The 12,422-nt window shown below is 44.1% G+C and overlaps 1 protein-coding gene across 5 annotated transcripts in view; it reads right to left on the reverse strand.

The window, feature by feature from the left end:
• The window catches only part of LOC128700667 (adhesion G protein-coupled receptor L4), a 361,845-nt gene that overhangs the window by 165,428 nt on the left and 183,995 nt on the right, over positions 1-12,422 (reverse strand). For all 5 annotated transcript variants that reach the window (XM_070097077.1, XM_070097076.1, XM_070097073.1 and 2 more), the window contains one exon: positions 1,699-1,879. In XM_070097077.1, coding sequence (XP_069953178.1) covers positions 1,699-1,879 — 181 coding nt within the window. The remainder of the gene's footprint in view (positions 1-1,698; positions 1,880-12,422) is intronic.

A 12,422-nucleotide genomic window follows, 5' to 3' on the forward strand; every position in this document is an offset into this window, starting at 1 on the left:
TCCTTGACTGTTGTTCTCCTGATGTGGCTGTACAACAGCTTCGGGTCAGATTTTTCTATCTCTGCTATGTCATTTTCGTATTGTCGTTCGCCCTCCCTTTTTACCTGTGCATATTGATTTCTGGCTCTATAAATGCTCTCCTTATTCTCCTTTATCCTTTGCCTTCTATACTTCTCCCATTCTCTAGCACACTTGGTTTTCAACTCCCTTCACCATTGAGTAAACCAAGGGCTCATCTTGGCCTTCTCGTTATTTCTGTTACCCTTGGATATAAACCTCTCCTCAGCTTCCTTGCATATTGTTGTCACATATTCCATCATCTCATTTACTGACTTTCCTGTCAGTTCTCTGTCCCACTGAACCCCGTGCAGGAAATTCTTCATGCCTACATAGTCCCCGTTCTTGTAGTTTGGCTTCATTCGTCCTGCCCTTCCTGCTTCCCTTTCCACTTGTAACTCTACTATGAATTCAAAGCTCCGAGCCACATGATCACTGGCTCCGAGGGGTCTTGCGCATGTGATGTCCTCAATATCTGCACTACTCAAGGTGAATACTAGGTCCAGTCTCGCTGGTTCATCCTCTTCTCTTTCTCTGGTGGTATCTGTTACAAGTTGGTACATGAGGTTTCTAGTACCACCTCCATCATCTTAGCCCTCCACGTTTCTAGCCCCCATGTGGTTCCACGTTCTCCCACTCAATTTTCTTGTGGTTGAAGTCATCCATAATCAGCAGCTTTGCCTTGCTCAAATGAGCCCTTCTTGCCACTTCAGCCAGTGTGTCAACCACCGCTCTATTACTCTCATCATACTCTTGCCTTGGACTCCTACTGTTCTGTGGTGGGTTATGCATCACTGCAATTACCACCTTGGGACCTCCAGACTAGTGCTCCCATTATGCAATCTCTTGCTTCTCCTCTGTCTCCTCTCTCCAGCTCATTAAAATCTCATTGGTTTATGATGAGCAGTTGAACTCCTTCACCCTCTCTGTTTTCTCTGTCTTTCCTCAGGATCGGATATCCCATTGGAAAGATGGCATCTGTGATCATTTCTGTGAGCTTAGTTTCTGTGAGAACTATGATGTCTGGTGATGCCTCTTTGACTCTTTCGTGCCACTCCTACATATTCGTTATTCCATAAGTGTTGTTGTACCATACCTTCAGTTTCCTCTCCAACACTGTGTTTTGAGGGGTCTGTGAGAGTGGGGGACCTGGCAGTGTGCAGTGGTATTCTACAGTATATTGTGGGGTGGGTGCTGTAAGTGTGGATTGTGGTTTGTGTTGGGATAACGTGTTTGGTTGTGAGGTTCTGGGGGAGGTTCTGTGTGCGCTTGTGCTTGTTGCTCTGCTCTGCTCTGGGTGTCCTCTGCTGATTCTGTCCTTGTCTCTCTTCCTAGTCTCTTATGCTTGTGTGTCTTCTTCCTCAGCTGCTGTTCTGTTTTTGTTTTGTCTCTGTCTAGGAACACCCTGTTGTATGTGGACGATTCCTTCAGCCGTGGTTTCTCTTGCAGGATCCTGTTTTGTTTGTCTTGAAAATCAGCTTGACCGGCCAATTTCTCCTCTTCAAGTCCCCCCCTATTCTCTGAAAATTTACTATCTCAGTCATGTCTTCCTCGTCTGTGTGTGTGTGTGTGTGTGTGTGTGTGTGTGTGTACATGTTGGTGCTGAGCGTGTGTACACTTGAGAGACTGGGTGAAACTCACCTGTGGAATGTGTAGTGAAGTGGATGGATGAGTTACTAAGAACGGAGGCCAGAAGGAGAGAGGCGCTGAGTATTTTCTCCTGGATACTAGATGAAATAAGGGCAAGAGCCGTCTTTTCCTGCCCCTTTAACTGCGTAGAATTCCAATTATCCAAAACTCTTAATGTGACATTCAAGTACTCCTGTGGGAGGGAAGGATTCTGGGTGTTGAGTGACAGAAGATCACAGGCTTGTGTTGATCCAGTTAACGAAGTATTTACTATGACTAAGACTAATTGTATGTGCAAGAAACATATATATTATTGTAATAACTGAAACCAGTTCACTTTAAAAAATTGGGAAATGTCTGCTGAATGACTGCACACTGATAGAGCAAACAAGAAATGGAGTGGAGTTGCTATATATATTAGAAAATATATAATGATACGTCAGAAACGATTGGAAGGTGGAAGTTAAATACAGAATCTAATTGGCTGCAGTTTCTCGAAGGATATGAAAAGCTAATTTCAATTGTGATTTACAGACCCCTGAGCCTAGATAGTGACTATGGTAAACTTTTTTGGAACGAAATTGCTCAGGCATCTAGAAATTGTGATGCAGTTTCAATGGAAATTTTAACATTATCTAAAGTAATTGGAACAATATGACAAATATTCTAATGACTTCAACAACATGCTCATTGTAGAAGCCAGGTATAGATACTCAAAAATCCTGGAAATAGGAATTAATGAACAATTATATGGATCCCATCACACATTGGATTACTCCTTCATGATAAAGTTGACATGTTTGCCAAGAAGAGTACCCTGAAGGAGAATGTAGAATATAACTTTGGTGTATCTGTGTCATGCATTAGTAATAATGTTAGGAGAGAAGTAAATAATGAAAATGAATGTTATAGGAATGCAGTTAAAAGCCGGAGTAGATCTATAACCCACTATGATGACATGAACGTGTGTTCACTGTCCTAAGCTGTCCGGGAATTAACGTAAGGTGTTACTGAGCACCATGGCCTGCTTTAGCGTTTTGGAATCTCAGGTTAAATTGTTGAAGAAGGAGGTTCCACTTCTTCAGGAGGAAAATGGAAGGCTAAAGCCTCGCCTAGATGGGTTTGGGAGTGAGTGTGAGAAGGTGGGAGCTGGTAAGGAGGAAAAGGTTACCAGCAGTGAGTTGGAGAGTAGCAGCCGCTTTAGGTGGCAAGTGGGTCACAGTTCAGGAAGAAGATAAGGAGGGTTAATACAGAAGATGTGAAGGTAGGAAATCTATTATCTGTTTTCCAGGATGAGTGTACTTCAGTGGTTAGTGAGGTTAAAGGTACCACTGACTCCCCTGCTAATCAAGATAAGAATATTCTGATTGTAGCAGATTCTCAGGTAAGATACATGGACAGTGCTTTTTGTAACAGAGATAGAAAGGTCAGACAGAGGGTGTGCCTCCCAGGAGCTGGTGTTGGTGACATAATCAGCAGATTAGATAATATTATGTCAGGCAATGTGAACAAGCCCATTATCTGTCTTAGTGCTGGTGGGAATGACTTCAGGAAGGGTAGGAGACAGGAGCCACTGGATAAGTACAGGTCATCCATAGAAGTTGTCAGGTCTAAGGGAGGGATCCCAATCATATGTAGCATCTTGCCTAGAAGGAGAGTGGCCAATGAATGAATGTCTAGGACAATTGGTATAAATTGCTGGCTAGACAGGTACTGCAAGGAACTTGCAATCCCATTCATTGATAACTGGGACAAATTCTATGGCAAGCATTATATGTATGCAAGGGATGGGGTTCATCTCTCTGGGGTTGGAGTGGTTGCATTAGCCAATTCGATTGAGGGGGTCATTGATGACTTGTCAAGGAATTTAAACTGATAGATTATAGAGATATGGGTGTTTTGTGTTGTGGGAAACAATCAGGCTGCAGTATTAGGGTTGAAAACGTCAGATATCACCAGGATACCTCAGGGATATGTTTAAAAGACAACATTCAAAATAAAGTTGCTAGTAAAGGCAAAGCAATTGCTCAACAAAGAGAGACAATAGAGGGCAACGAGTGACTAGCTCCCTTAAGGTTTACTATACAAATAGTAGGAGTTTAAGAAATAAGAGAGATGAGCTAAGATTACTTGCAGAGACCTGGTTCAACTTGAAAGATAGAGAAATGCCTTCTGAATGCAACATACAGGGCTATAAACTATTCAACACTATTAGGGTAAACAGAAAGGGTGGTGGAGTGGCGATGTATGTCAGAGATAATTTAAATTGTTGTGTTAGACAAGATGTAAGATTAGAAACATCGGACACAGAATCTGTTTAGGTACAGTTTCTCGAAGGTCATGAAAAATTTATTTTGGGTGTGATTTATAGATCCCCAAACCTTGATAGTGTGGTAGGCTCCTGTGGGACGAAATTCATAAGGCGTCTAGATATAAAAATGCGTTAATGGGAGATTTTAACTTTAAATAAATTGATTGGAACAATGTGACAGGAACTCATGAGTCTAGAGACTTTCTTGATACGGTTGAAGACTGCTTTTTGAAACAGTCTGTGAGGTTAGTGATGAACTAGGGGAAAGTGATCACAAGTCACTTAGCTTCAATGTATCATGGAATTACCCAGATAACTGCAATCAAGTCACTGTCCCAGATTTCTGCTTGGCTGAAATCATGGGTATGAGAAATTACCTGGTTGGGCTAAATTGGGCTGACCTTACTATGTGTTAGGTAGGTAGGGTTGGTTGCCAATATGACGTATTTCAGAACATAGTGCTGGCTGCCCAGACGACTTTTGTCCCGAGTAGGGAAATTAGAGCTAACGAAAATTATCCAAAATGGATAAACAATAGATTAAAACATCTCATTGGTCAAAAGAGAGGCACACTATTATATAGGCGTATAAAAAGAGGGGAATGGCATTTAAGAAATCAATATATTCAATTAAAGAGAAAAAAAAGTAATAAAAACAAAAAAGGATTATGAGGCTAAAGTGGCAAGGGATTCGAAGACTAACCCAAAGGGTTCTGTCAGGTACACAGAAGTAAGATTAGGGACACGATAGGCCCACTTAAGAGTAACTCTGGTCAGATCACTGACAGTGATAAGGATATGTGTGAAGTTTTCAATACCTACTTCCTCTCAGTTTTTACTCAGGAAGATACTAGCGAAATTCCAGAAATAATAAATTATGTAGAACAGGACGATAATAAACTATGCACGATTGGGGTAACTAGTGACATGGTCCTCAGGCAAATAGAGAAATTAAAACCTAACAAATCCCCAGGCCCTGATGAACTGTTTGCAAGGGTGTTAAAGGAATGTAAAGAGGAACGTAGCATACCTTTGGTTAATCTTTTCAACATATCACTACAAACTGGCATAGTGCCAGACAAGTGGAAAATGGCAAATGTAATACCTATTTACAACGCAGGTGAGAGGTAATTAGCTTCGAACTATAGACCAATAGTTGATAAATTTATGGAATCAATAATTGCCGAAAAAAATCGTAGCCATCTTGAAAGGCATTAACTGATTAATGAATCTCAGCACGGTTTTACAAAGGGGCGTTCCTGTCTTATGAATTTACTAACTTTCTTCACTAATGTATTTGAGGAGGTAGATCATGGTACTGAATGTGATATTGTGTAAATGGACTTCAGTAGGCTTTCGACAGAGTTCCACATCAGAGGCTGTTGAGATAACTTAAGGCACACGGAATAGGAGAAATTTTTTCCTGGGTAGAGGCATGGTTGACAAATAGGCAGCAGAGAGTTTCCATAAATGGGGAGAAATCAGAATAGGGGAAATATCACAGTGTTCCACAGGGGTCAGTGTTGGGCCCCTTGTTGTTCACAATTTATATAAACGACATAGATAACATAAGCAAATTTGCTGATGACACCAAAATAGGCCGTCCAATTCATTCTAATGAGGACACTAGAGCACTCCAGGATGATTTGAATAGACTGATGCAATGGTCGGAGAAGTGGCAGATGCAGTTTAATATAGACAAATGCAAAGTTCTAAATGTTGGACAGGAAAATAACTATGCCATACATAAATTAAATAATGTAGATCTTAATATTACGGACTGTGAAAAGGATTTAGGAGTTCTGGTTAGCAGTAACCTGAAACCAAGACAACAGTGCATAAGTGTTTGCAATAAAGCTAACAGAATCCTTGGCTTCATAGCAACAATTATAAATAACAGAAGTCCTCAGGTTGTTCTTCAATTCTATATATCTTTGGTTAGGCCTCATTCAGATTATGCTGCGCAGTTTTGGTCACCGTATTACGGAATTGATATAAATGCAGTGGAAAACGTACAAAGGAGGATGACAAAGTTGATCCCATGTATCAGAAATCTTCCCTATGGGGATAGACTGAGGGTCCTGAATCTGCACTCTCTAGAAAGACGTAGAATTAGGGAGGATATGATTGAGGTGCATAAATGGAAAACAGGAATAAATAAAGGGGATGTAAATAGTGTGCTGAAAATATCTAACGTAGACAGGACTCGCAGCAATGGAATTAAATTGGAAAAATTCAGATTCAGGAAGGATATAGGAAAGCACTGGTTTAGTAATAGAGTTGTGGATGAGTGGAACAAACTCCCGAGTACCGTCATAGAAGCTAAAACGTTGTGTAGTGTGGGTGAGTGTGAGTTGGACCTGACTAGCTAGTGCTACTAGGTCGGATGCCGTGCTCCTCCCTTAAGTGACATGTCTGACCTCACTAGGTCAAGGCATTGGCTAAATTATTATAATCAAAAAGAAGCGCTAAGCCACAAGGACTATACAGCGCTGCAGGGCAGGAAGGAAGCGAGGGCATCAGGTGGCAAAAGGGGTAGTGGATGGTGAAAGGGTAAAGGGCAGCAAGAGACTGAACTAGAAAGGGCTGAGGGGAGTGCAAAAAGTATCAGAGTTTGTGGAGTAAATCAGTCGTTGTCAAGAAGTCAATGAGAGAGTCAGGATTAAAGGAGGGTCCATCAGCAAGAAGGGAAGGTAAAGAGAGAGTAGTAGAACGAAGACGACGTTGGAGGTAAATTCTGTGTGCTCGTTGATAGAGAGGGCAGTCTAACAGAATGTGGCTAATCGATACTGGAACTTGACACTGCTCACAGAGAGGAACAGGGTGCCTCTCCATGAGATACCCATGAGTAAGACGAGTGTGGCCAGTGCGAAGGCGGGAGAGAGTGGTCTCCCAACCTCGGCATTGATGACAAGAAGACGGCCAGTAACCTATGCTCGGTTTAATAGAATGAAGTTTGTTACCAAGCAGAGTTGACCAACGTTGTTGCCAACGGGTGCAAAGGTGGGTAGCTATTGCAGTAAAATAGTCCAGAAATGGAACACCTCTATAGGAAATTGGTAGGTCATGTACTGCTGACCGCACAGCGGTGTCTGCCTGTTCATTGCCCTGTACGTCGACATGACAAGGGACCCAACAAAAAACAATATTTTTATGTTTGGTAGAGATACGGCGTAGCCAAAGTTGGATACGGAGAACTAGGGGATGAGATGTACCATCTGTGTACACAGTGGTGGCATGAGAATGGGAGTGGAAGTGATCAAGAAAAAGAGAGCGGGAAGCCACCGTAGGCAGTTGAGCTTTCGAGCAAGGGAGTGAGAAAGAACAGACCCGAACAGCTGGAACTTCCCAGGGGGGTAGGGAAAAGTGAGATGCTACATGAACATATAAAGGTGGTAACTGAAGGGAAGACAAGAGTGAATGTAGGCAAAGAGAAAAGGGACGGAGCAAACAGGGGCGGCGAACGAATAAAGAATGTCTACTAATATCGGTGACCATTCTATAAATGGAAGGATTGTGGAGATCGTGAGAGCGTACATAGTAGCGAAGGCAATGGGCATCACGGCGATCAGACAAGGATGGAACATTCGCTTCTGCATAGATGCTCTCAACAGGGGAAGAGCGAAAAGCACCAAGGCACAAACGTAATCCTTGATGATGGATAGAGTTAAGGCTAGAGAGAGTAGCAGGAGAGGCCGCGGAATAAATCTGGTCACCATAATCGAGTTTCGATAAAACGAGGGCTGAATGTAGGCGAAGCAGAGTTCGACGATCAGCTCCCCAGGAAAGATGAGCAAGGGTTTTAAGAAGGTTTAGCCGGCTGTGACAAGTTGCCTTCAGAGAGGTAATGTGAGGTTTCCAGGATAACCTACGGTCAAAGAGGCCTAGAAACCTGACTGTATCACGTTCGGGGATACGGGAGCCATCGAGATACAAAGGATGATCGGAGATAACAGAGCGTCTAGTGAAAGTAATTTGGTGAGTTTTGGTACTTGAAAATTTAAACCCATGTGTGGTGGCCCAAGTGGAAACACGGTCGACCGCATGCTGGAGAGAAACTGCAATAAGATGACAGTCAGCGCCTGCACAAGCAATAGCAAAGTCATCAACATAGAGTGATAACCAAATATTGGGTGGAAGAACAGATGCCAAATCATTTATAGCAAGGAGAAAAAGTGTTGTGCTTAGAACACATCCCTGAGGGACACCTTCAGCTTGGACGAAGTCCGGGGAAAGAACATTATTGACTCGAACACGGAAATGTCTGTCAGTTAAAAAGTTCTTAAGGAAGGATGGTAGATTGCCTCGGAGGCCTAAGGAATGGGCCTGGGCCAAAATATTATACCTCCAAGTTGTGTCATATGCCTTCTCAAGGTCAAAAAATATGGCAATAACTGAGTGATTATTCGCAAAGGCATTACGGACATACGTATCCAAGCATAGTAAGGAGTCTATGGTATAACGACCCTTACGAAAGCCATATTGACTAGTGGAGAGACTGTTGTGTGTCTCTAAATACCACATTAAACGTCGATTTACGAGACGTTCCATCACTTTGCAAACTGCACTAGTAAGAGCGATGGGACGATAGTGGGAGGCATCATGTCCTGTAGTACCCGGTTTGCGGAAAGAGAGAACAATGGCAGATTTCCACAGCTGGGGAAGAACTGCTTGTGCCCAAATAAGATTGAAGAGGTGTAAGAGGACTACAAGGGGTGACCGATGTAAATGTTGTAACATGCGAATATGAATGTCGTCAGGCCCAGCTGCCGATGATCGGCAAGCTGAGAACGTTGCCTCTAGTTCTTGAAGTGTAAAAGGCACATTATACTGTTCTTCTCTGAGAGAAGAAAAGTCCAAGGGTACTAACTCTCTGGCAGACTTTGAGGAAAGAAACGAGGGGCATAGATGTAGCCCTCGGGAAATACGGACCAGATGTGTGCCAAGTTCAATGGCAACGTCGAGAGGGTTTGCTACATCAACACCAGCGACCCGTAGAACAGGAGCCGGGTCAGGAGAATATTTATCACTCAATTTCCTCACTTTTTTCCAGACTGCACTCATAGAAGAAGCAGAGGTGATGGTGGAAACATAGTCTTGCCAACAAGTGCGTTTAGCTTCACGGATGACACGGCGAGCGATTGCACGCTTCTGCTTAAAATCAAGAAGTCTCTCAGCGGTTCTATTGTACCGGTACCTGCCCCATGCAGCACGTTTCAAACGTACGGCACGAGCACAAGCAGGAGACCACCAAGGCATGCACTTCTGAGAATGCCTGCCTGAGGTTTGGGGTATAGAATGAGAAGCTGCGGTATAAACTGACGTCGAGAAGATGTGTAGGAGCTCATCAATGGAGGATGAAGAAGGAACCTCACTAAAAGCAGTGAGGTGTGAGTAAAGATCCCAATTTGCCCGATCAAATTGCCAGCGAGATCTACGGAAAGGTGGTGAATAGGAAGGAGAAGTAAGAATGATTGGAAAATGATCGCTGTCATGTAAGTCCGGTAGAACAGACCAGGTGAAGTCTAGTGCAGTGGAGGAAGAGCAGACTGATAGATCGATGCAAGAGAGAGTATGAGTACGAGGATCAAAATGGGTGGGAGTACCCGTATTTAAAACATGGAGGGGGTGAGAGGCGAGAAAAGCCTCCAACTGGATGCCACATGAGTCACAATGAGACCCCCCCCCCCAGAGGAAATGGTGGGCATTAAAATCACCAAGTAACAGAAGTGGTGGTGGTAAGGATGAAACAAGAAAGGCAAAGTCTGGGATAGAAAATGCTCGAGAAGGAGAGAGATATAAAGAACATATTGTAAACCACTTATTCAAGTGGATACAGGCTGCAGTGTAATGCAGCGAGGTATGGACAAATAGTTGACAGTACGGAATATCATTGCGTAGAAGGGCACTTTCATTAAAGGTCCCATCTGAGAAAGGATCCGAAGAATACAATAAATTATAGCCTGAGATAGGTTGGAAAACAGCCGAGTGTAATTTTGGTTCTTGTAAGCAAGCACCAACAGGGTAAAACCTGGAAAGCAACATCTGAAGCTCACCCCGATTACCCCTGAGGCCGCGGATATTCCACTGTAAATAGCCCATGATTGGCGATGAAGAAAATACCAAGAATCTGTAGGTAAAGGCACCTACGGACTAGAGGGGTTAGACAAGTCAACGTGTGGTGGCATTGGAAGACGTTCAAGCAGCAAAGGAACAGAGCGTTGCGAAGAATGGGGTTGTGAAGATGGAGGAGAGGGAAGAGAAGGAACAGGAAGTGAATCAATGTCCATTGAAGGTTTAGTCTCTGCAATATATTCTGAAAAGGCTTCAAGTGTTTCTGAATTCAAAGATGTATGGGAGACCATATTGGAGATAGAAGGAGGAGGGTGAGTAAAGATTGGGACAGTAATGGACTGTACCAAAGTAGAGGGGGAGGGAAGAGTGTAAGGGACTGGAGATGAAGTGTGGGGGGGACAGAAGAGGCAGAAACCTGGGAGGTGTCAGAAGAGGGAGAAACTTGGGAGGGGACGGGGGTGGAAGGCATAGTATGAGGAGGAGGGTGAATCTCCACACTTGTAATAGAGCCAGAGAGAGGGGAAGAACTAGGTACAGAGACTGGAAAGGTAAAGTGTGGAGGTGGAAGAAGGGAAGGAAGGGGGCAAAGAAGATTTGAGCAATGTGGATTTTTTGGACTTCTGAGAAGTAGAGGGGCGATTGGTAGTAGGTGTCGTAAGAGGTCTTGTTGATACTGGGGCTTGTGAGGAAGGACACGAAGATGTGAGAACAGACTGAGTTGTAGTCAGGACGTCAGAGCCAAGGACAGCAAAAGGATTAGATGCCGTAGTGGCTATGGGAGGGGTAACAACAGAGGAGGCTGCAGAAGATGGGACCCCAGAAGTGGGGGGATGTTTGGAAACACGAGAATAAGAAACACGGGGTAGTCTCCCTTGGAGGCAGAGATGAGTAACTGCCATAGCATAAGGGAGACCTTCTGCCTCTTTGAGGCAATGGATTTCACGTTCATTTAAGTAGACCTGGCAACGGCGGGAGTACAAAGAGTGAGCTTCATTACAATTAAGGCAAGATGGAGGTTGACTGCAAGATGTATTAGAATGGTCGTCGGCGCCACAGACTGGGCATTCGGCCATAGATCTGCAATATTTCGCTGGGTGGCCAAAACGCCAGCAATTTCTACATTGTTGCGGTGTAGGTATCACCTTTCGAACTTGTAACCGATGTTCCACGACATATACAGAGGACGGGAGTTCTCGGCTGTCAAAAGTTAAACTAGCCACATTGCAAGGGTAACGTCTCCGCCCCCAGGCAGGAAGGACATAAGTGTCTACTTTGAGGATTGGGAGATCCTGAAGTTCCAGCTGTTCAAGAATGTCATTGCCACATGACTGGAAATTCTGTTGGACTATGGTATGGGGCAGAATGACAGTACCACTACAAGAATTGAGAGAAAGATGTTTTTTAATAGTGATAGGAGTAGTATCGATATTCGAAAGGAGAGAAAGATCATGAGAGAAAGATCAGTGACGATGCGCATACCGCTCTTGAGAGCATGAAATGAAATATCTCTACCAACATGACGCAGTAGCGCTTTGCCAATACTATGGTCAGAAAGGTAGGCAGAAGAAGAAGTCGGTCTTAAAGTAAAGAATTTAGTCCATTGTGTGGTCCGAAACTGAGCGTGGAGAGGGAGTGCTTGACGTGTCGGTCTTTTCCAAGTAGAATGGGAAGGTAACGAAGGAGCATCATCAGGAGATTGACGTTGGCGTTTAGGAGTAGGACCGGAGTTGGTCCGGCGGGAAATGGGTGGGCGATTCGAAAATTGCCATACCGTAGAGGGAGAAGCTGGTAGCATAGTCAAAGGAGAGCAGAGTTCAGACAAATCGAAGGAGTCAGTCGAAGCCCCGGTACCTGAAGCAGGTGAGGAAACAGCACCAGCAAGAGGTACAGGGGCATCAGGAGTGTCCGAAGAGTGGTCTAAACACAAGGCAGGGTCAGAATGGGGTGCAGTATCAAGAAGGGGCCCGGGGGTAGTGAGTTCATGGATTGGGTTCTCCATGGTTAGGTTACTCCTTTGCTTTTTGTTTTTAAGAAAAAAAAAAGAAAGAAGAAAAGAAAATAAAAATAAAAAAAAGAATAAAAAAAGGGGGGAGCGGGGAGGAATAGTTCCCAGGAGGAATGAAAGGGCCGGAAATCTCCCTCCGCGCCCAAGAGGACCTCAGCACCGCTAGTAGCGCAGATGCAGCATGGAACCCGTGCCATACCCTACCCTTCATGCCAGTAAACCAGCAATCCGGGATAGCAACCTCACATCTGCCGAGCTACCTCGGTGGACAAAAGAGAGGGCGGCCGGATATCCGCCACAAAGTATACCTCCTTCGGCCACCACCCCCGGAATCCGAAAGGTGGCT

Source organism: Cherax quadricarinatus, chromosome 56 (assembly GCF_038502225.1).
Source record: "Cherax quadricarinatus isolate ZL_2023a chromosome 56, ASM3850222v1, whole genome shotgun sequence".
Classification (NCBI taxonomy): domain Eukaryota; kingdom Metazoa; phylum Arthropoda; class Malacostraca; order Decapoda; family Parastacidae; genus Cherax; species Cherax quadricarinatus.